Raw genomic sequence first — 23692 nt, 5'->3', positions numbered from 1 at the left:
TAAATATATACAAATGTACAGGGGGTTCCACCCCTGCTGGGTGGGCCCCTTCTTCCATCTCCCTCTCTCCTTTCCTTCCCTCCCCTCCAGCCCTCCCTGGGCACCAGCCTGGGGGTGGGAGGTGTGGACAAGAAGGACCCTTGTGCAAAGCAGCTGGCACCAGAGCTGGTGAACTGAGTCCCCACCCTCCCAGTGAGCACCGCCCTCTCCCCCTCCCCTTGGGTCACCCCCTGGCCTTGTGTCCCAGGATCAGGAGGAGACTGTTGGGGATCCTGGGAGGGGTCCCAGACTCCTGGGTCTTTTTAGACACAGCACCATCCTAGCAAGCAAAGTCTTCAAAGAGGCCTCCTCGGGGACCAGGAGGGTGGTGGTGGTTGGGGAGCAGGCCGCTGGCTCCCCCACCCTCAGCACAGCCCCGGCTTGGGCATGGACTCTGCAAGGTAAAGAGGGAGCGGGACGTGGAGAATGCAAGCCCTGCCCCCATGCCCCGCCGCCCCACCCCCCACCCCCACCCTGCAGCAGCCAGCCTTTCCTCGCCCCCTAGGGTAGGGGCTTCCAGGGAACCCAGGAAGAGCTTGGGCAGGCTAGTTCAGAAGTTGCCGAGGCCTTCAGTCCCGGGAGAGGGCACCGGCTGCACTCCGCAGAGCTCACCCTCACCTGCTCCTTCAGCTCCTGCAGCCCCAGGGTGGAGATGCCCCCAGTGGAGGTCCGCAGGGGGGTCTTGGGACGACGCCACACCCGCTTCAGTCGGTCCCAGGACACCTTGGGGTTCAGAGTGAGGGGACAGCAGCGGGCTCAGGAAACTTGGTAGAGGAGAAGGGCAGGCCTCACCAGGCCCACCTTGTAGGACTTACTGCCCCAGCAAACCCCCATTAGGACTCCCCAGTCCTCCCCACCCATCCCCTTCTCCTGACTCCTCAGCACCCCCCGGCCTTTCAGCCAGTCAGGAGACCCTGGCCAAGAACCCTGGCTTTGCAGTCAAGCCAGCTGCACCAGGAAGACTGTACTGCCCCCTGCTTTTCCCACAGCCCCTCCTCCCACCCTCCATGCCCCCTCTGGGTGGCCCCCACCAGGCCCCCATCCCTTGCCTCATAGATGTAGTCCAGGATCTCCAGCAGGGTGAGGATGCTGGCCCCGATGAATAGGCCCATCTGTCCCCCGAGGTCTCCTGGGGCGCACAAGAGCAGGGTCAGAGGCACAGGCTGGGCTCATCCGCCCCCATGGAATCTGGGTCAGGGCCTCGTCTCACCCAGTAGGGCTGACAGGCCGTAGGCCGCTCGCTGCTCCATGGCCTCGGAGGTCAGGGCTTCAAAAAAGACATCAAGGACCAAGAAGTTCTCCCTGTGGAGACAGGAAGCAGGGTGTCCCTGTGGGGCCATCCTGATCTGAGTCCCCTGCACCAAGAAGCTGGTGACCACCCTCAGACTCCCAAAGGCTGTGAGGGAAGACAGTCCCAGATGCATGTCTGCTTCATATTTTGAGGGTTAGCCAAGGGCCTGGGAGAGCAAAATGAAACTCCTGGGCCTGGGGGCACCTGGGTGGCTCAGTCGGTCGAGTGTCTGGCTTCAGCTCAGGTCATGATCTCACAGTTCATGAGTTTGAGCCCCACATCGGGCTGTCTGCTATCAGTGTGGAGCCCGCTTTGGATCTGCCGACCCCACCCCCTCTCTGCACCTCCCCCTCTCGTGCACTCTCTCTCAAAATTAAACATTAAAACAAGGAAAACAAAAATAAAAACAAACAAACAGAAACCTCCTGGGCCTGAAGGAGACCCTCCTGCCTTCTGTAAGACAGCAAATGGCATTCACTCTGTATCATCCCAATACCTCTCTAGAACTTTCAGTGGCTCCCCTTTGCCTAACAGTACACCCCAAAATTCTTTTTCCAGACTTCCAAGACTGCCTGTGATCTGCACCTTCTTATCCAGACTTCTTTCTTATCTGCTTCTCTCCACACAGCCTCCCCACTGCTCAGGCTGGTCTGTATATGATCCCACAGTTCTCTAGTTGGGATGCCTCTCCCCCACCCTGTCTCCTCCTGTCACACACCCAGGGTCCTCAGAGGCCCCACACATGCCTTCCCTGCTTCACCTGCCCCACCCGTTAATCTCAGCGGAGGCCTGACGATCAGCACCTCACTATCAAACGTGGCCTCACCCACAAATTGTGGCAGGAGCTTTGTGGTGTAATCACCTCTGTCCCCGCAGGACCCACACCCTGGCACCCTGGCACCCACAGGATGTTCAGCCTTTGTAGATTGACTGCAGGGGACCAGACCCAAGACTCAATGAGGCCTCTCCTGAAGGCCACCTTGTCCCTCTCCCTTGGCACAGCATTCTCTCCATGTGCATTTAATGGCTCCCAGGTTGCTGGGGGGGAGGGGCGGGGAGCGGGGGTTGGGGAGACACAAGCAGAGGGCTGTAAAACAACCATTAAGTGCAATGACCGAGAGAGGTACAGAGTGCTGTGGGGGCTCAGAAGAAAGGCGTTTGGATCAAGAAGGGCATCCATGGAGGTGGGGACACAGGATGTGACTTGGGGGATGGGTAGGGATTAATTAGAAGAAAGGGATCGTGAAAGGCATTCCTGGCAGAAGACTCATTAGTAAGAAAGATACCGCCCACTCCCAGTCTCCATCATGGACCACGCCTGTTGCAGGTGGCCTCTACTAAAGACACACACACACACACACACACACACGCACACACACACACGCACACACACACACGCACACACACACATACCGTATGTAGGTTTCGTTGCGGTTGTACTTCCTTGCCAGGTACCGGGCTGAGCCCCTGTTGGGGATCCTGACCATGGAGATTTCTTTCCCGTAGCGGGTCAGGTTGCAGGGAGTAGGGCAGAAACACGGGCCCTCGGTGCCCCCACCCAAGGAGTCTGCAACACAGAGGTACCAACTGCAGTGGCGGGGGGGGGGGGGCAGGTGGCCCAGAGGCCCACTGGCTGCAGGGAGAAGGCATAGGGGCTGTCCTGAGGCAGGCAGGTCCTCACTGAGGGCCTCTACTGGCCACCCTGGCACTGCCTAAGGGGGACTGGCTGGGGGTTCCTTCCTGGACCAGCTTCAGACCACCTAAGAAAGTGGGTGAGGGCAGAACCCCCCAGCACCCTCCTACAGGCTTATCTTTCTGTGTCCTAGCCCTTTGGGGCTGAGGAGTCCTCATGGTGCAAGACGGAGGACATCCGTCAGAGCCATTCACACGAGATCTCAGACACACACGGGGCTTGGAGAGGATGCCGGATGAATGGGATTATATGCATGTTTTCACATATGCAGATGGATGAGTGGGTGGATGGGTGGACAGATGGGCAGAAGGACAGATGCTATGTTTCATATGCTGGATTTTCTTTGTTCCCCCCTTCAGATCCACTCTCCACTCTCCTCCACTTTTCTCTGTGTCCAGGAGGCAGGTCTCTCTGCCAAATGCATTACCTAGACTCCCTTGTCTTCTGGCTTTGGGTTGGGTTTGGCCAGTGGGAGGCCCCAGCAGGGTCAGAGAGCAAGGAGGGGAGAGATGCCAGGATATTTCTTTCCCCAGCTTCCTCACCGCCAGGCCATTGGTTGGCTGAGACTGCTTCCCCCTCTTGTGGCTGGAGTTCCCGTCCTCTGGGACAGCCACACATCTCTGCCTGGGCCCCAGAGGCGCTCCCTTCCTTTACCCTGTAAAGCAGCAAATGGCATTCACTCCTTATCATCCCAATACCTCTCTAGAACTTTCAGTGGCTCCCCATTGCCTAACAGTACACCCCAAAATTCTGGACAACTAAAGTCCCTGCTCACACATCTGCCCCTTCATTAAACACTCTCCCACTGCCCCTTTGGCCGACGCAGTTGGAATGCGTTGGGACAGAGAAGGTCTCAGTTCCACTTCCTGTCATGTCTCTCCCTCCCTGGGGGCCCCATCATCTGGATTACTGCAGTGTTCACCTGACTGCTTGCTCTGCTTCTGGTCTTAACTTCCACCATCCCTTCTCCACAGCTAATCAGAGTCACCTTGATAACATCAGATGGCATTCTTGCCTTGCTTTAAGCCATTGTTGGCTTCCCAGAGCCTCTTCCAGTCTTGCCCGCCCCCCCCCCCCCCGCCACCTCCTGTGTTCTCTGCCCTCGGGCCACACTGACCTTTCCGTGATTCCCCTCCCAACTCTCTTTCCGGCTACAGATGTTTAGCACTGAACTGTTCCCACTGCGTAGAACACGTTCCCCCCTTTTCACCAGGCTGACTCTTCCACACCCTTCAAATCTCAGCTAATCAATCTATCACCTCCTCCAAGGATCGTCCTGCCTTCCCAGGTGGAGCTGCACGCCCATCCCTGGGGCCTTGTAGCACCCCCGTTTCCCCTATCCAAGGACTAAGGCTGTGCCTGTGCCAGCACGGTGCCTGCCCACAGCCCTGCTCCATGAGGGCGGCCTCTCGTTCCCACTCTCACCTCCAGCACCAGCCCAGGCTGCCACCATCTGCAGAGGAATGAATGGATGGATGGATCGATGGATGAAAGAATGAGTGAATCGCAGCCCAAGTGAGACCTATGGCCAGATGGGCTTTGCCTTACCCACACTGATAGCAGCGCATCTTTCCTCAGACCAAGAGAGAAGTCATTTCGCTTCCCCAGAGAGGGTGAGCTCGTTGGTGGAGCCACAACAGAAGCCCAACCCTTCACTCCCAGTCCTGGTTTTTCTGCAACCCCTACCCTTCTACCTCCACTTACCCAAGTGTCCACACCTGCAAAGTCCTCAGACCCCCTGGAGGTATGGGATAAGGCTCAACCCTGGAGGGAGTGTCCAGGGAGAGAATAGGAGGAAGGGGGCCAAGGCAATGAGGAGAACAGCAGACGGGGGGGGGGGGTGAAGAGGGAGGCGACGGAGAGGCAGGGGAGGGGAGAAGGCAGCACGGACCCAGTGTGTGGTCGGCACACTCGATGTAGATATTTGGCGGGCAGATGGTCTCATTGCCTGAAAGGAGAGAAGATTATTCCTGGAGTCTATGGTTCCACCCCCTCTCCCCCACCACGCTCCCAAATGCGGGCACACACATGCACGCGCACAGACGTACATGTTTGCACATCCCTGTACATGCACGAGCGTATACATGCTCGTGCATGTACGCCTGAAAATGTACACATGCATATGTGCATCAAACGGATGCACGTTGCCTGCATACACACATGCACACACATCTGTACGCTTGTGTACCAGCACATGCACACAACCGCCTCAAATACACAAGCCCAAATGTACGCAAGCCCACGTATGCAGAAGTGCGCATCAACCAGCCCACAAACATGCATGCGTGCATTGCCATATGCATACGTGAAAACATTTATGAAGTCCCAAACACATACGCATACACTCACGTGAGTGTCGACACACACACATGTTGTTGCACACATGCACTTGCTCGTGCACATTAGCAGTGTTCTGCCCCTGGAGGTTCTGGAGCCTGGCAGGGTGGCACGGAGGGTGGCACGGGAGGGGAGGGTGCCCACCTGGCATGTGCACCATCCGGCAGTGGCAGCGCTGAAGCACGGCCTCCTTTTCACAGCGCAGCCGGCAGGCAGACACGCTGTAGGCTGAGTAGCCCTGAAGCTCAGGCTCCCTGAGCCCGCTCTCTGCCCGGCAGTTGCCCCAGGGCTGGGGCAGATAGGTCAGCTGCAGAGGGGGTGCATAATGGGGTCATGCCCAAAAGGCCCACCTGGCCTTCCATTGCCCACAACCTCAGCAAAGTCCATGGGTGGCCCGGTGGCCTGTGAGCTTCTGGAGGGTAGGTCTGGTCAGCATCCCCTCTGGGCCCAAAGACCCTGCCCAGTGTCCAATCCAGGGCCCAGCTGGAGGTGCTCACCCGCTGTTCCTGGCAGGACACGAAGGTTTGGAAGCCTGGGGACACGCCAAAGCCCAACTGGTGGATGTAGGGTGGCTCCTCTTGGCTATGGATCTGCACTCGGATGCCGGCCTCAAACGATGTCTCATCTGCACAGTGGAGATGCGGACCTTTGGAAACCCCTCCCAGGCAGAGGGCCCAGGCTGGAGCCCCCAAATCGGTCCCTGTCCCTTTCCCTGCATACTTGTCTCTCTCCAGATGGGCAGGTATTCCTCCTGCTGGATGTCCAACATGATCTCCAGGCCACTGCCCATGCCCCCAGCCCGACTGGGCAGTGAACTCTGTGGATCCGCGTTAAAGGTATAACACTTCCCATAGCGAGTATACACCTGGGGCAGGGGGGTGAGAGAGAGGAAGAGAGGAGGTGAAGCTAAGACAATTCCTGCAGCTCAAGGCTCCCTGTCCTGTGAGAGCGCCCACCTGCCTGGACATCGCTGTCCAACAGCAACCACTCTACAGCCCAGCCTCTTCCCTAAGCTCTATGTTTTCCACTGACATCCTCTCTTAGCTGATTAAAAGACATCTCCAGCTTAGCGTATCAATAGCAGAACTCTTGCGATCTTCTGTGCTCCGTCCCTCTGATTTAAGGGCCCCACCATCTACCCCATTTCTCAAGTCAGAATCTCTGACTTTTTCCCTCTCCTTCACTCCTACATTCAATCCAGAATCTGCGCTGGGCAACTCTACTCCTGAAATCTATTTGGAATCCAAACACTTTCATTCCATCTTGTGTCCCCTCTTTCACCAGCATCTCCCACCTCGCTCCGGGCTCCTAACTGGTCTGCCTTCAGCCATCCTTGCCTCTCGCTCCTGGCACCCCCCCCCCCACACACACACAGCAGCCAGAGTGCCCATTGTAAAGTACAGGGATCCAATTGAGTCCCCTGCTGGCTTGGAGCCCAACATTTCCCAGAGGATAAAGCCAAACTCCTTCCCTAGCCTGAAAAACCTCCATGTGTCATGACCTCTCCTGCCACTCTACCCCCAGATCTCAGTGACAAATTCAAACCTATGGAGCACCTTTCCTTCCTCTGGTCTTTGTTCATTTATTTCTCCCTCCTGGAATGCCGCCTCCCCCCACCTTTGGCATGGTTAGCTGTCTTTAAGTCTCAGCTTAAGTGCCCCCCTCTTCATTTTTTTTTAATGTTTATTTACTTTTGAGACAGAGACAGAGCGTGAACAGGGGAGGGGCAGGGAGAGAGAGGGAGACATAGAATCTGAAACAGGCTCCAGACTCTGAGCTTTCAGCACGGAGCCGGACGCGGGGCTCGAACCCACGAACTGTGAGAGCATGACCTGAGCCGAGGTCGGATGCTTAACCGACTGAGCCACCCAGGTGCCCCAAGTGTCTCCTCTTCAGACACACGCACATATACCACACACACACTTAGGGTGATCCTCCGCAGGTGTTCATCGGTTTGCTCAGTGTATACCAAGACCTGAGATTATCTTGTTTATCTGGTTGTCTCCTTGTTCCGTGTCAACATCTCCCCCACTGAGGTTTATGCTGCACAGGAGCAGTGGGTTTGTCTGGTGTCCCCAGCACTGGCCCAGCGGCCAGCAGGAGGAAGGCTTATAAGCAGTTACTGCCGCACGGAACGAAGCTCTTTTCCACTACGGAGGGTTCCCAAGAATGGACACCAGATGGCGCTGGCGTCCCAGAGATGGATGCCGAAGCCCCGCCGGCCAGGAGCTGCGATGGGGTCGTTGCGCAGCAGCTGGGGAGCGGGGGTCAAGAGAGAGGCGGAGGCAGGTGCCCCGCTGCCAGGCTCACCCCACAGAGACGAGCCCCCGGGTCAAACCCATCACAGGCAGCACCTTCCCTGGGGGCAAGGGGTCAGTGCCCTCAATCACTCTCGTGCTCCCTCTCCCCTCTCCTTGGAAACATTTCCAGCTGGTAAAAGCTGGGAGAAAAGGCTTGGGCGGTGTTGGGGAAAAGATATCCTAAATGCCTAGCTTCAGAGAAAGGGTGTAGAAGGGAGAGGGGCTGGGTTGTGGGCAGCAGGAAGGATGATTTCTAAGAACTGGGGGCCTGGGGCACCATCGTCTGGGGAGCAGGGTTAGGTCTTCTGTCACCCAAATATCCTGCCTGCGGATCCTCAAACAAACACGTGTCTAACAAGCACCTTGCAATTTACAAATCATGGCTACATCCACTCCCACCCCCCACCCCCATTTCATGCACTCAGCAACTCTGATATGGATAGATTTAAATTACTTGGCTTTTATAGACCAGGAAACTGCAGCTCAGAGAGGTGATGTGACTTGCTCAAGGCCACACAACCAGTCAACTAGTCGGTAGGAGAGGCGGAATTCATCTGGATGCAAGACTTGAGCTGTTCCCACAACCCACAGCTGCCACCTGCCAACCCAAGCCCCAGCTCCCTCTCAGTCCCACCAGCTGAAATGAGACAGGTGAGAAATGAGAGAGGTGAGTGATTTAACACCCGTCTGTCCCCTCCCCCACCACTTCCTCCTTCCCTTCCATTCCACTTCCGTACATCTTCCTTGCTTTTTTTTTTTTTTTTTGGAAAGCTAACCCTCTCTTTTGGGGTAAGGGGTCAGGGATTACCTGTTTCTAAGCCTTTCATTTTTTTAACGTTTATTTGAGTGAGTGAAGGGTGGGGCATGAGCAGGGGCAGAGACAGAGGGAGACAGAGAATCCCAAGCAGTCTCTGCACTGTAAGTGCAGAGCCCAACGTGGGGCTCGAACTCACGAACCATGAAATCATGACCTGAGCTGAAATCAAGAGGCTGAGCCACCCAGGCGCCCCACACCTTCCTCATTCTTTGTTCTCCAGATCTGCTGCCCCTCAGTTCATTGTCCCTCCCTCCTGCTTCTCCCCCTGACCAATTTCTGGGTTCCAGTCCTTGACCCTGTCTGTATCAGCCTTGTCCACTCCATGCTGCACGTCTATCTGTGGGGCAAGAGTAGGCATGGCTGACAGTCCCAGAGCATTCGCTGTGCCCAGGCACTGACTGAATGCTTAACGTGCTCTTTCCAATGGAATCCTCACATCCCCCTCTATCAGATGGGGAAGTTGAGGCTCAGAGAGATGGGTTGATTTACGAAGGTCTCCAAGATCAGTGCTTCTCAAACTGTATTGTACACAAAGCACCTGGGGACCTTGTTAAAATGCAGTTTCTGGTTCAGTCGTGTGTGTTGGCAAGGGGAGGGGGACAAGACGGAGATTCTGCATTTCTAACAACCACTGGCACGTGGACCAACTTCAAGTAGAAAGGCCCGAAATGAACGGGTGAGAGTCCTGTAGGACAGCTCCACTTTAGGTCTGCGCTCTGCTCTGACAACGTGTTACTGGAAGGAGGGGAACCCGGAGAGGGGCTTGGTGCAAGATTCCTGGGTCCCCAGGGGTGTGGGAAGGGTAGATGGGGAGAATACATAAGTATTTGACTCAAATCTCAAGGCAGCCACCCTCTTCCTCCTTCGGGCCAAGAAGATGCTGGAATCAGCTCTTGCTGATGCAGCTGGTTTGAGTGTATGCTCCAGCTGAGAGGCTAAACAAGGCGTGGACTGTATGGGGGACCCGTTTAGGTTTAGTGAGCTACCCCCCACCCCCGATGTGCAGCACCGCCCCGGTGGCTCCCCCTGATCACCAGGAACCGTCATGGCCTCTCCACAGCTCAGCCTGACCCAACCCAAAGGACTGTGGACTCCCCGCAGCTGAGAGGCTCAGAGCCCATTTCGGCATGCGTAGACCCCAGTACAACTCGTAGAAGGTGTGAGGTGGAGGGACGGAGTGCCAGGTGAACCCTACCAAAAGTCTTGCACTATGGTGCTTTTGATTTATTTTCTCCTTTGAGAAGGGCTCTCCTTTGCCTTCCGGAAAACCACACGAGGAGAGTATCGTTGCCCCCATTTAATGGTGAGGAAGCCCAGGGAGGGAAAGTGAGTTGACTAAAGGCACACAGCCAGTAAACGACAAGAGATCCAAACGGAACTGAGCCCAGTGCCAAAGCAGAATTAGCCCTTATAAAACACCTGGCGGGTGCGTATCCGGTGACTAAATGACTCTGGTAGGCTCCTGACCCTGGGCGGGCCTTGGGCAGCCTCCCTTTCAATACCTCCAGTAAGTACACACAGACCATTCTGCATGACACTGAGCCTGGGCCCCGTGCGGGGCAAGGGTAACCAGGAAGACTTTGACTACAATGGCTTTGGAGGGGGGGTGGTTACCTGGCACCCCTGCCCTCGAGGGGGTTGTGCAGAGTGGGGGTGGCGGTGGGTGGACGTGCTCCGGGTCTGATGGATATACTCTGCAGGGAAGGGACAGGCCAGACTGGCAGGGCCGGGCCACTTGCACAGCCCGGGTCAGGCCCGACCGCTGGGCAGAGCAGAGCGTTGCCCCGGAGACGGTCCCCGGGCCAGGCAGGCAGCGGCGGGTGGAACTGCCAGCTCCTAAGTGGCAGAACCCTGGTGGCGGCACAGCCCACAGCCTCTTCCATGGAGACGGCACGGCCGCTCTGCCTCAAGGTCCCCCAGGCTGGTCACTGCTTTCTTCCCCATGGACTGGCCCAGAAGGAGGGAATGCATACAGGAGAGTCCAGGGCCCCGCGGCGGAAAGGGGCAGGTGCTAGGCTAGGATGTGCCGGAGTGGGCCGAGGGTCTGTCTCCAAATGACCCACTACCAGCCCTCAGCCTTAGAGGCTCAGACCCCTACCTCTGTATCTCCCATCTCAGACCCCTCCCACCTCAGACCCCTACCTCTGCCTTTGGTCTGTATCCCACCCCCCCCACCCCCCCCCCCCCCCCCCCGCCTCGCTTTCTGCCTTAGCTCCTGGGTCCGCCCTCCTGACCCTAGGCTGAGCACATGGCCTCCCAGAATCCCTCTGGCCCCGGGCTGAATAAGCTTCTAGACGGGAATCTGTCTGTGCTGCGTGTGGACCCTTGGACCCTTCCATTACCTTTCTTTTCCTTTTGGCCAGCCCTCCGCCTGTCCCTCTCAGACCAGCCCACCCTTTCTTGGCCTGGACCCTGGCCCGAGTCTGACTCCCTGGTGTCTGTCCCTCTGATCTCTGTGTCTCACGGCCCTTCTCTATTCTCCTGGCCTGCCTGTCCTCAGCATCTGATAAATTATCCATCTGGCCTCTGTTTCTCGGTCCCTTGCCCTCTGTCAGCCAGCCCATCCCCCTGGCCTCTGTCTTCCTCTCCCATTGGCCTGGCTGCGCCCTGTCCTTTCCTTTCCTTTGCCCTCTGCATCTGCAGTCTGTTTATCCTAGCCGAGGTGTCCAGTCCCCATCTCTTATCTTCCTACTAGACTCTCCCCTGGGCCTGAGACTGCTGCTGCCAAGCCAGGAACCCTTCCCGGGGCATGCCCCCCTCTCCTTCTCCCTGCCCCCTCCTCCAGGTCTGCCCCGGACAACATCAGAGGTTGGGAGGGATCTGTCCTCTCTGAGCTCCCTACTCTGAGCAGTGGCTCCTCACAGCCTCTTGGGTTCCATCTACCCACAGCTGCCATTTCCCCCAGGAAAGCTCTCCTTGGCTGGCTTGCGTGCACCCCCAGCCCTCCCCACCCCTCATCCTCCCTGCAGTCACGGAGCCCACGGGGTTAACAGGCAATTAGCGGGGCCAGGGCTCAGAGCTGTGGGGGAGAGGGCCAGGGGCCTCCAGGAGATAAGAAGCCAAGCAGCCAAGGCTGGGCTAATCCCAGAGCTAATCTGCAGCCTAGGCTTTTATCTCCACTGCCTTCTGGGCACCCTGCCTCTGGTAAGGCCCTGGCGCCTCCCCCCCAACTTTTCCATAAGAGCTTCCTCCTGCCCCACATTCCGTCAGCCCTCCCCTGATGTGGTCCAGGCCTGGGCCTCTCACTCAGGCCTCTGGAATGAATTCCCTTTAACCCTGTGGTGCCCTGGAGTCCATGGGGGTGGCCAGTGGAAGTGGGTGCATCTTCATCCATTCTGGACTGTGAGTAACACCCCAGGCTGAACAGCTCTTGAAACAACACTCAGGGGTGGCCCAAGTGTCCAAGTTCAAAGGCTCCTGCCTCTCTATCCTCCTCGATGGGGAAGGAAGAGGGCATCATCGTGCAAAGGCCACAACAGAGGGGTGGCAAGGTACATATCCAAGGGCACATAGGAAGACGGGGCAAATTCAGAGTCCAGTCCCTCTCCTCCACTGGCCCCAACACTCTCCTCTAACCCCCCCACCCTGAGGAGTCAGCAGACTCTGGTGTCAGCTTCAGCTCTACCACTGACAGCCTTGTGTAACTTTGGCTAGTAAAGTGATTTATTGACTTCTCTGGACCTCAGTTTCCTCATCGGTCAAGTGGAAATAGAAATTCTTGCCTGACTTATTTCATAGGGCGGTTGTAAGTGTATGAAAGAGGCATCTGCAGAGTGAAATAATGTACATGAGTCCTCAATATTTGTAACAAGAGTGTCATAGAGACCAATAAAACCTAGGGCAGAGATCGACCACTGGAGGGGGTGCTGGAAATGGATACACATATCATAGCTTCATAATATGGGGAAAGGGGCACGTGTTTTGGAATCCTACAGAACAGGGTTCAGATCCTGGCTATGCCACCAACCGTTGACAAGTAACCTTGGGTAAGGATGCATGATTTAATCTCTCTGAGCCTAGGATTGCGCATCTGTGAAAGGGAAGTGGTAACTTCTCCTAAAGTTAGTTATGAGGATTAGAGATAAATTCAGAGTGGGGTGTGGTAGGGTGTTCAAGAAAGATAAGGGAAGGGGTATGGTATGGGGTATAGATTTGTGAATGGGACTTCTTGCCAAATGGTGCAGCTGTTTCTTTTTCTTTCTTTCTTTCTTTCTTTCTTTCTTTCTTTCTTTCTTTCTTTCTTCCTCATTGAAGTATACTTGACATTGGTGTAGCATTTTGATCTTGGATTCCCACCGGTCCCATTCTCAGGGCACCATGCACCTTGGTAAAGGCTCTCCCAGCAATTTGGGAGAGACTGTGTTTCTTAGGGGATGGGGCTCTGTCACAGTGAACCACCCGCCCCGGCACAGGGATACGGCTGTCCTACCGGATGAGAAGCAGCACCGAATGAACAGGCCTGCAGCCCAGCCTGGTTCACATCTGAGGCCTGCCTATATTGTCTGTGGGATTCGGATTCAGTCATTGAACCTCTCGGATCTGTGTTATGAGGTAAGAGATGATATACATAAATCATAGCAACATCTAACATGTATTTAGTGCTTACTCTGTGTCAGGCATGGCCCTGGGCACTTTATATAAATTCACTCCTTAATTCCCACAAAAACCCTGCACTAGAGGTCTCTTATCCCCATTGTAGAGACAAAATACTAGAAGCCCAAAGAGGGTAGGGAACCTGCCAGGGTCGCATATCATGGCACAGCAGGGTACCAGGCAGTCTGATGCCCAAGCCTGTGCTCATATCCACTGTGTGATGATACACACCTGTCACAGCACTGGCAAATAGTAGGTGCTCAAGAAATGGCAGGTGTTAAAACAGCATTTATGTACCCGTCACTATTCTTTGAGGCTGTGCACTGTGTCAGGCACTGTGCTTGGTGCTGGGGATGGTTCAGAGAACAAAACAGACAGTCTCTGCCCTGAAGGCGTTTGCTGTCTGGCTGCAAAGGGATTCATTCATTCAAAACGTGTTTATCGAGCCACCTACACTATGAGGCAGGTGCACAGCAGCCGGGAACAAAATAGAACAATCACAGGTATAGGCAGATCATTACTGCCTGGGACTATTGCTGTGACGGGAATCCCACAAGTCCTCCGGCAGGGGGATTGGGGTTGGAGGGTAGAGCTTCCCGGAGCAAGCTCACTCACCGGCACCGGAAGGGCTTGGGTTCCCGCCACACGGTCCAGACCGAAGAGAATGCCCCCCCCCCCCAAGCAGGCCTGGCCTCCTCCCCTACCACACCCCCACAGCCAGCCAGGTGCTTTTCAGAGCAACCTCCTCCCCAAGGTCGAAGCGCTCCCGCTCCCAGGTCCGGGAGGAAATGGGAGCAGTGTTTGTTCAAATGTAAATGTGTGAGCTGCGGTGGAAGAGAAGTAGGGGGCGGTCAAGGCCGCGTGACTCCAGGCCGAGGTCGCTCTGGGAGCCAGGAGAGCTTGGGGCTGTAGAAGAATGCGGTGACTCCAGGAGTGCGCCGCGTTTCCACGGGAGAGGAGCGCGCAGGGTGTCCAGCACGCAGGTAAACCCGTAAACCTGCTCCCAGGTAGCTATCACTTAGGCCTTAAACCCTAGAAAGGCAGTTTTTCAGGCGAGAATATTTTTAATTTGTAACGAAGCCCTTGCCTGACATTGCCGCCCCTGGATGTAAAGTTATTCGTTAGAGAGTTTTGTTGACACAGTGCGGCACACACCCACGGCCGGGCGGGAGTTCCCGGACCAAGACTGAGCAGGTGGCGGTGGGCGTGTGGGTGTGCGCCCCCCACCCCAGCACACGCACCCGGGCATCCGGGCCGGGCTCACCCGCACCCCGAGGGCCGCACCCACCGCCGCGCGCTCCCCGCCGCCCCCTCCTCCCTCCCGCGGGGCAAGCATCCATCACCGCGCCCGAGCGCCCTCCCTCCCGTCTCCTCCGGGCGCCTCGGCTCTCCTCCCTGGGTTTGCCTCATTTGCATTCCCCCGGCTCCTGGCTCCTCGGCAAAGTGACCTCCGCACACAGCAGAAGCCAGAGGCTTCCACCGCGGAGGGAGACACCGCCTCCCGCCGCCCGCCGCGGCCGGGGAGGGCCGAGGGGGCGCAAGCCCGGACGGCAAGGCGGGGGCCCGGGGGAACAGTTCTCTGGGGGCAGCTGGAGGGCCCGGGAGCGGCGGGAAAGGCCTGGGGCCGAGGGGCGCAGACGGACTCCGATGGGATTTGAACCTCAGGTCCTCTGTGTTGAGGGAGTGGCACGTGGAGGTCAGCACCGGGCCCGCGAAGCTGCGCCCCGACAACCCGCTTGGAACCTGGGGAGCCCCAACCCCGTTTCCCTCCCCTGCACCCCCACTGGAGAGGGGCCAGCCCTACCGGGCAGTCTCCCAGGAGTCCCCAGTTCCCCCCCCCCCGTGGGGCCTGACCAGTCCCTGTCCCCGCTCCCCTGGCCTGCCGAGCCGCCTCCCCTCCCCCCATTTGGTATTTACACCTTTCACACATTTGTAAGCTATTATCCTGTCCACGCTTAGTCACCGCTGAGCCAAGCGCCACGGATTTAGCTCCTTTAATCTTTCCTCCTAAATCAGTCCTCCATTTCCCCTTAATCATCCCGTGGCTCCTCTCTGAACTCTCTCGCTGCCGCCTCGGCTGCTGCAGCCCATGCCTGTCTCTCTGGAACTGCTCCCCCTCCAACCCCAAACGGGTGTCCCAAGGGCATGGTGAACGTTAGAGGGGGCCCGGGGTTGGATTTCCAACGCTGCGGGTCCCCAGCTTGGGAGCCGGGGGAAGAAGTGCAAACACTCCCCCCACCAACCCCTTTCTGGAAACACACAGCACTCTGAACCTTCTCCTCTCCACCCTCGTTGTCTCTGTCCTCCTCCTGCCTTCCCACCCCCATTCATCTGGATTCATCTGGATGGCTCCAAGACCCTAACCCTCAGGTCTCCTGACCATGGTTCTGGCTGTCCACCGCCTCCCCCCCCACTCCCTCCACGAGACAGAGGTGGCATTGCCGAGAGAGCGTGGAACGACAGGGCAACGCTGATAACCCACCAGCCTGAGGCTGCCCTCCTCCCCTCTCCAGGGTGACTGTCCATCTCTCCTTGACCACCCTGTCTCCACCCTGCACTCACTCCCGCCCAGTGGAACCCACGGACTCAGGGGCCTCAACCTGAGCAGCGCTGAAACTCAGCCCTCCTAGTGCTCCCTGGGATGCCCCTGCCTCCCTGCCACCCATTGCTGTTCCTTTCTGCCCCCCAGCCTGGGACTGGCAGGGGCAGCCCTGCCGCCAGCCACAAGAGGGAGAAGATTCCTCCCTGGAATCCAAAGGGCAAGGGTGGGAATCCTGCAAGGAGCATGGGTAGGGGAGACAGAGGGAGGACAGGAGGGGGCTACTGGGGCCATTTCTTCAAATGCTAATCAGCATCTTCCGGCAGTGCCACAAGAAGCTGAGCTGATAATGAGCCCAGCTCGGGGCTGATTCCTGATTAATGAAGAGGCCACAGGGCTGCTGAGTGGGGCTGGGTGGGGCAGGTCCCTCCTGGCCCTCCCCGCTGCCCTGGAAGACCAGTCCTCTGCAACAATAACAGCCCCCGCCCTTGGGTGTTTGGCCACACCACTTGAATCCCCCACCACCAATTCCACTTGCTGGCCAATGGGAAGCAGCCAGACTGAGGGCACTGCCACCAGGAGGGCCCGAGGGACAGCAGCCAGCTCTGGGGCAGGCGGTGGGGAGAGCAAACACTGGGTTCTGCAAGCTGTGACTTGTAGGTAGCCCTCAAAATATTTCTTAAAGTCAGGAAAATTTTTATTCAAATCATCAAGACTTGGGCTTCCCTGGACAGATTGGAAGACCCTGCCCCCACCCCCAAACACTGGGCATCCCCGACCCGGTCGGTCGTGAGTTAGCTGGGGCTGAGGGACAGCGGCTCCCCTCGGGCATAAGCGATCTTCCCTTCTGCTCAGACCCCACCCTTCCCTAAGGTGTGCCCTCCCCTACCTGACCTGCCTGGCTCCTGAAGGCAGGCCAACCCTGAACTAGATGTTGAACTAAATGTTCTCAAGATTCATGCCTTAAGAGAGGACAGGGCAGAGGGGCTGGACAGAGGGTGAGGGTAAGAGGTAAGCTTGTCTGGTAGGTAAGAGGCCTGCGCCAACCTCAGAGGGAAGCCCGTCCGTTCCTGAGTCGAGGGGGCAGGGGGCAACCCTCAGGCCCTCAGGAGCCAGCAGCCAAGTTATGGAGTTGTCACGCTCATGGGGTAGCCTTCCCACAACCGAGGAGGCAGGGCAGAGCTGATCAGCACCGCCCTGACCACACCAGGGAAGGCAACGGGCTTAGGAGGAAGCCGTGAGCTTCGGAGGAAGCTGGGATCGAAGGCAGGGGATTGCCAGGATCTGGCATGGGGGAGCCAGGGAGGGCTAGAGGGCCGCATGCATGCTGCCCCCCTGCCTCTGAGCTGTCCTGGCTGGCAGCCGGGGTGGGGCTGGGAGAGGAGGGAGGAGGGCAGGGAGGGGGACTGCCCAGCTGGAAGAGGCCTTGTCTAATTGTGCCTGATTAGTAGAGAGGAAGAGAACAGGGCGAGTGATTAATAGTCACGGCAGTCACCAGCGAGTGGGGAAGGAGGGTTGGGAGGGGGAGGGAAGTCTGAGAGCCAAGAGGGAATGGGGACAGTGAAGTGCCCACACGTCCCTGGTCACCTGCCCCTCCAGGGAGTGGCTGGACCCCTGACGACCCACAGAGAGGGGCTGCATCCTACCCCTGCCTCCTCCAGGATTTTCCACCTCCCCCACGCCTCAATTTTCCAGACAATAGAATGGAAGAGAAAAGACTGAGGTCATGCCCTGCACCTGGGAAGAAAGGTGCATCGGCTCATGTGGTATCAACAGACACCTCAGTGTCTCCAGACCCAGGCCCTATCCTCTCAGCTCAACCTGGGACCTCAGCCCAGATCATAGACGCCAGAGCTGACACCTACCACCCATATCCTCTGGCCCCGGCTGGAATTCCTAGCCCTGCCCAGTCCTGCAGTCTGAACCTAGTTCCTGGGTCCACTGAGAACTGTGCTGTCCACTACGGTTGCCACTACCCGCGTGCGGCTATCTGAATTGAACAATTCATTTTCTCTGTCACGCGAATCACATGTCAGATGCTCAATGGCCAGTGTGGCTGGTGACTCTCATGTTGGACAGCACAGATACATTTCTGTCATCCCAGAGATGTTCTGTGGGAGAGCAGCGATCTGGAGAGAGTCTGTGCACACGCATGCACGCACGCACACACGTGTGAATATTTGGAAGGGGTGGGTAACACGGGAATGCTATAACAGGGGAGGGGAGGGGCTGGGCCTGAGGATCAAGACCGGGGGGAAAGACAGGAGACGGCAAATAGCAAAGATGCCTGCATGTGGGTCGGCAACCGAGGGCGGTGCTGGGAATCGACAGGTAAGAGAGCAGGAAGTTGGGGCAGTGGCACTTGCAATTGTGGACTCTTCCGGAGGACACACTATGTGCACGCCAGGCAGTGTGCTGAGTTCTTCTCGGCCATCTTTTTAATCCTCTCAACTGCCCGCCTTGTTTAGGTTCTAATATTGCATTTACTGGATGTAGAAACGAAAGCTCACGGAAGCTTTTTGACTTCTCCAAGGCCACACAGCTTAGAGGGGAGAGCCGAGGTTCAGATCCAGACGGTCCGGCTCCAGAAACCACACACTTGACTGCTCCGCCATACACTCCCCAGCTGAGAGGAGAAGCTGAATTTTAGAGCCACCCTTGCATTTTACAGCTAAAGAGATGAAGCCCAGGGAGAGAGAGTGATTTCTGCCTTCGAGTAAGTGGGCAGGCTGAGAGCAAGCCGCAATGGGGAAAGTATGGATGGGGCTCGGAGCACCAGGGTGGGGGGAGCAGATGGTGGTGGGAATCGGAGGAAGGGAGAGAACATATAGGTGGTGAGAGCAGGAGGCGAGGTGGGAGTGGGTGGGTGGGTAGGAGACTGAGTAAGGAGGGGGAAGGGAAGAGGAGAAGGGACGGGGTAAGCTAGGTGGAAGGAAGCATGGGTGGAGCGGTGAGTGTCCCCCACCGCCCAGGAGCTCTTTCCTCTCTCCTCTCTCTCCCCTCCTCTCCAAACCTCCCAGGCCTGCCTCACCCCTTGAACCTTCCCAGCCCTCTTCCGCCCAGAGTGGCCTCTCTGTCTGGGCTCTTACTACCCATGGACCTCTTTTGGCAATTGATCCTGGCAGCTCAGGATCAACCCTGCATGGCTGGTTAACTCTCGCGTGGTTGGTTAAGCTTCTGAGTGTCCCTGTCTCTGCTCCACCAGGAGAGTGTAGGCTGCCTGAGGACAGGGACCGGGGACTGGGGCTTCCCTTCTTTGTTCTCCCCCCGCACCACCGAGCAGGTACACAGTAGGCACTCAGAGCTCCTGTTGATTGGGCGAGTGACTGGGAGTCGGTGAGGGGGTATTAGGGAGCGTGGGGGTGAAAGCGACTGCAGTGGTAACAGAAGCAAAAGCAGCAGCTTAGGGGACTGGGGGAGGGCACATTACCCAGAGTAAAAATAGGCTGGAAAATGTGACATTTATTAACTTGGATTCTGGAGGAAAGGTCACAGCAGAGTGGGGAGTGGGAAGGAGGAAACAGGGAAAGCCACAGAACACACGTCCCAGCCCCTTCCCCAAAGCCTGTCTTTGTCACTGACCATCTCACCACTCACACCCTGGCAGGTCCCCTGCCAGCGGATCCCTGTACCCGTCTCCCCACCATCGATCCCACCAGGAGCTCCGTGTTCTTACCGCAGGGTCTGTTGTGGACCTCGTGTCCTCCTGAAAGACCCCTTGTGTTCATCTCCTGCCCCTTCTCTGATCTCACCCTGCGGTACACCCTCATCTTCCCCACGGCCGTGCGGCATGAACCGCCATCCCAGCCCACACTCCCAGACCCTGGTGAATCTGCAGCAGACTCAGCCCTCGAAGGCCAGGTCCAAGGGAGAGTTACGCTCAGCAGACGGGGGATGGGCAGAGGGATATGGGGTCTAGACTGGGTGGGAGACAGGGAACGCAGGCTCTAAAGGGGAATTCCTGTCCCCCAGTGCTTGCTTTGCCCTTCTGCCCTTCTTGGGCCTGCCGCAGCCCCAAAGCTGAGACCCACAAACTTCTGTCGCCCTCTTGTCTGCAGCCCCAGGGTATGAAAGGGCCCGCTGGACACCCATCCTCCCCTTTTGCCATCCTCAGGATTCCCAGAGACTCCCTGTTCCCAGATCCTCCGGGCACCTCCTTTTCCTAGAGCGAGGCAGGAAACCCTGCTTCCCTCACCTTACTCCCCCCTTCCCCATCTCTCCCTCCCCGCCACCCTCCTTCCCACTGAGGTTTCAACACACTTCCCCTTTCCTTTCTACCCACCCCCCCCCCATCCCTGCGCAGGGACACAAAGCTCCCATTGATTTCTGCCCCAACAACACCTGCTGGGACTGGGCTGTGTCTCCCTCCCCCCAACTCTGAGGGGTGAGGATGTCAGACAGAGGGGCTCCATGGACCCAAAAGTCCACATGCACACTCTCTACACCTCACCTCCTTCTTGAGGACTCTGGCAGTCCCGGATTTGGGAGCAGTGATTTTTCCTAGAAGAGGGGTGTGTGGCCACACAAAAGCCCAGTGCCCCCCACCCAGGACGACCCCTCCTTCCTGCCCCTTCCTCCATTGCTACACAACTGCTCCCACACCCAGTGGCAGGAGGACCCAGAGGCTGCAGGCATGGGTAGCGGTGAGAGGAGACTAGTAGGGGCACGTTTCCTGCTGTACTGAGGCAGTGAGTGAGCGAATGGGAACCTGGGCCGGAGGAAGGAAAGCGCCCTCCCCATCCCTGGGGCAGGCCACTGGAGGCTGGCTGGAGTGGGCACCATGTTGGCGCCACGTATTTGCATATGCACTGGGCAGTGGTAACAAGGGTGCAAACACACATGTACACAATGCTGGGAGTCAACCGTGCACCGGGGATCTCTAGCACCAGGGATAATAGATACCCTGTGAGTGTGGGTGAATGGAGCACTGACTGACAGACAGACAGACAGCACGCAAGACACGCCCCCTGAGCTCACACCTGACTGTGGGAGGTGTGCATGGGAGGGCAGCCCAAGCCGACACTCCAGATCTCAATGAGAGTGTGTGTGTGTGTGTGTGTGTGTGTCTGTGTCCACACACATGTGAGAGATGGCACCAGCAGTCCCCGCATGGGGCGCAGGGATCAAGATAGATGGGCGGGGGGCATCACAAAGGGGATGGCATCCACAGTGTGACCCTGTCCTCGTCCTCAGCAGCTAAGTAAGAGCTGGGATCTGGGCATAGAGATGGGTAGCTCTCGGTGTGTGGGTGTGCAGGTGTGCATGTGAGTGTGGTGACAGGGACACTGAGTATGAGAGAGGGAGCGCAGAAAACTGTCCCTGAGCGGTAGGGGCGTGTGTGTGTGTGTGTGTGTGTGTGTGTGTGTGTGTTGCTGGGTTGCAGTGAGGGTGAGCCATGCACATAAGAGTGAATGAGTGATTCTCAGTGTAAGAGCCAGAGCCGGGCAAGGGAACAGCAAGAACCAGGAAACGGAGGGAGGGAAAGGGAGAGAGGCTGGAGGGGCAGCATGAAAGAGGGATGTGTGAGGGAGTCTGTGAAAGGGGGTGTGTATGAGAGACACAGAGACAGAGAAGAGACACTGGCACCCAGTGTACACGAAGATCAAGATCGTCTCTATCCAGCCTGCCGGTCGGGCCAGCTCCCCAGGAGGCAGCCCTGAGTCCCTCTCTTGCTGGAGCCCCCCAGACACCAGTCCCCAACACCCTCATTCAGTGGGGAGAAGAATCCAGAGGAAAAAGGGAACAAGAGATGAGTGGGGGTCAGTCGGCCCGGCCTTGGCACGGTGCATCCCTTCCTTCCCTGCAAGCTTCCCGGCTTCGGGGACCCGGGGCCCACTCCGGGCCCCCCGGGCCCAGACCTGGGCCCTGCAGCAGCAGCAGAGCCGAGAAGAGGAGCGGCCGCAGCAGCGCCAGGGTGAGCCCCTAGGAGCGTCCCCTGCTCCGCGGCTGGGGAGCGAGAGGGAAACACCGGGCTTGGGGGAGACACGAGGCCAGCCTCTGGTGGCGGAAGGAAGGGAAGCCCTGTAGAGCCCTGTTGAGGATGCCCCTGCGCGCCACCTCCCCCCCCACCCCCCCACCGGCCTCCGGCCACCCCAGGCCCGGCGGGCCAGCTGGCAGGACTCACCACAGAGAAGTTGCTGGCGGAACAGTGGTGCCCGCTGAAGTTGCAGCTCTTGAGCATGTCGGCAAGCTGGTGGCCAGTGCGGTTGAGGATGTCTACCATGTCGGGCTCCGGGTAGCGCAGGCCGGCGGCTCGGTGCCCGTCCCGGTCTTTGGGGGGCAGCCCCGTCAGATTGGCCAGGTGGAAGATGTCGGCGTCGCTGAGCGCCGAGTGCCGGAAGCGGTTGATGTTGCAGAGGGTGACGGCCGGGAAGCCAGCCACCGGGGCTGGGGCAGCAGGGTCCATTGCCACCAGGTGAGGCCGGGTCAGGTAGCCCCGGGCCAGGCCAGCCGCCTGGTACAGGAAGGCAGCCAGCGAGGTGAGTAGGGCCAGTGCCCACAGGGTTCTGCGCAGTCCATGGGGGCCTGGGCCACAGGCCCGGCCCAGCCCGTGCAGAGTGCTGGTGCTCGCAAAGGTGGCCAGGTCCCGGGGGGCTGCTGCCCCCCGTGCAGCCCCCAGGAGGCTTTGCTCATCCCCTGCCTCCTTCTCCTTGGGTTTCGCATCCTCCTCTGCAAATTTGATTTTGCACACAATCTCGATCGGCATCTGTCCCCGGCTGCTGGGACTGGCCAGAGCCTCCCTGCCCCTGTCCCTCCCTGGCCGGCAGCCCCCCGGTGCCCTCCGGAGTGGCGGTGGTGGCAGCGGCCGCTCTCCTCAACTCAGGGCAAGCGGGAGGAGGACAGGGACAGGGTGGGGGCCCGAGGTGGGGGAGTCACTCCCACTCCCAGCAGCTCCGCAGCCCTCGTGCTGCCTCTGCTGCTGCTGCCTCTGCTGCTGCTTGTCTCTCTCCTCGATCGTCTCCTTGTGGCTTCCCTTATCAGCACCAGCACAGCTGTCAGCCCCTGCGTGTGTCCCTGCGAGCGAGCGAGCGAGCGAGGGAGTGAGCGCTGCTCCGCCACGCCGCGCAGCCCCAGCCGCTCCGCTCAGCATGTGCTCCGGAGCCCACCCCGTGCTTAATAATTCAGGACATGTCAACAGCGCTTCACCGGCGGCACTGGCGGCAGGAGCCAGGCCAGGGGCGGGGGCAGCCCCCAGCCCAGGACTGGGATCCCCGGCCCCCGCCTTCAACAACCTCGTCGGGCTGCCCCCCCCAAACTCTTGTCACACCCTAGGCACTCACGGGGTCCCCAGATGGCCCCACTCCCAGGCCACCCAGGGAAGAGATCTGCATCCAGAGTCCTCAGCTCATTCTGCCACTTTTGGGGGACCACACCCAGGCTCAGCCGACTTCACCACCCCCCCCACCTCCCTGACTCTTGACTCGTGACTCCTGACCCCAGCACCTGGCCACCACCTGCCCCCAACTACCCCAGTCACAGCGGCTTCCAGAAACTCCTTGGGAGAGCCACTTGTTTGAATGAGGGAGGGGAGGGCAGAGGAGGGCAGGCAAGGCAGACAAGGGGACAAAGGTGACTCCACCAAGATTCGTGACTGGCCTGGACCTTTGCTCCTGAGCTCAACATCCACCTTCCCCGCCCCTTCCCCCCCACCCCCTCCTGGGATGCTGGCCGCCCCTCCCCCGCCCCCAAACTCAGTCATTCCTGTGTCTGGGACAGAGGGCACCCTGGCTGACTTGAACATCTGTGGCCACATTTTTCTTCCCCAAACGCTTCCCAAATCCCTTGCCACACCTGTCTGGTGGGTGGGGGAGGGTGTTGGGTGAACGGGCCAAGGAGCAGGGGGGAGGTGTGATGGGTGGGGGAGAGGGTATGGAATGGAGGGAGAGGAAGAGCCCAAATGGGGATTTGGGAGGGAGGAGAAATGTGCGGGGCTTGGATGGGGAGTACTATCTCAGAAGCGGAAGCAGGGGGTGGCCGGCAGAATAGGGCAGGGGCGCCCTGGTGAGGCTGCTGTCTTGCCGAGGGGAACAGGCATGTGGGTTGGTATGGCAGGCAGGGGTGGGGCCCCAGTGGGCAGCCCAGG

The 23692-nt window shown here is 58.3% G+C and overlaps 1 protein-coding gene across 1 annotated transcript; it reads right to left on the bottom strand.

The window, feature by feature from the left end:
- Nucleotides 1-88: 88 nt before the first annotated feature.
- On the bottom strand, nucleotides 89-22350 carry ASIC4 (acid sensing ion channel subunit family member 4). Its single transcript, XM_030324910.2, has 10 exons — nucleotides 21734-22350; nucleotides 6081-6225; nucleotides 5858-5985; nucleotides 5505-5667; nucleotides 4915-4971; nucleotides 2744-2897; nucleotides 1250-1341; nucleotides 1089-1168; nucleotides 658-762; nucleotides 89-433 (listed from the first exon to the last, which is right to left on the bottom strand). The coding sequence occupies exons 1-10, from the start codon at nucleotides 22313-22315 to the stop codon at nucleotides 320-322; spliced, it is 1620 nt and encodes a 539-aa protein (XP_030180770.2). The 5' UTR covers nucleotides 22316-22350; the 3' UTR covers nucleotides 89-319.
- Nucleotides 22351-23692: the final 1342 nt, after the last annotated feature.

This window comes from Lynx canadensis, chromosome C1, assembly GCF_007474595.2.
Source record: "Lynx canadensis isolate LIC74 chromosome C1, mLynCan4.pri.v2, whole genome shotgun sequence".
In the NCBI taxonomy this organism is placed as follows: domain Eukaryota; kingdom Metazoa; phylum Chordata; class Mammalia; order Carnivora; family Felidae; genus Lynx; species Lynx canadensis.
The sequence above is the reverse complement of the archived record's forward strand: the minus strand, read 5'-3'. Positions and strand labels throughout refer to the sequence as shown.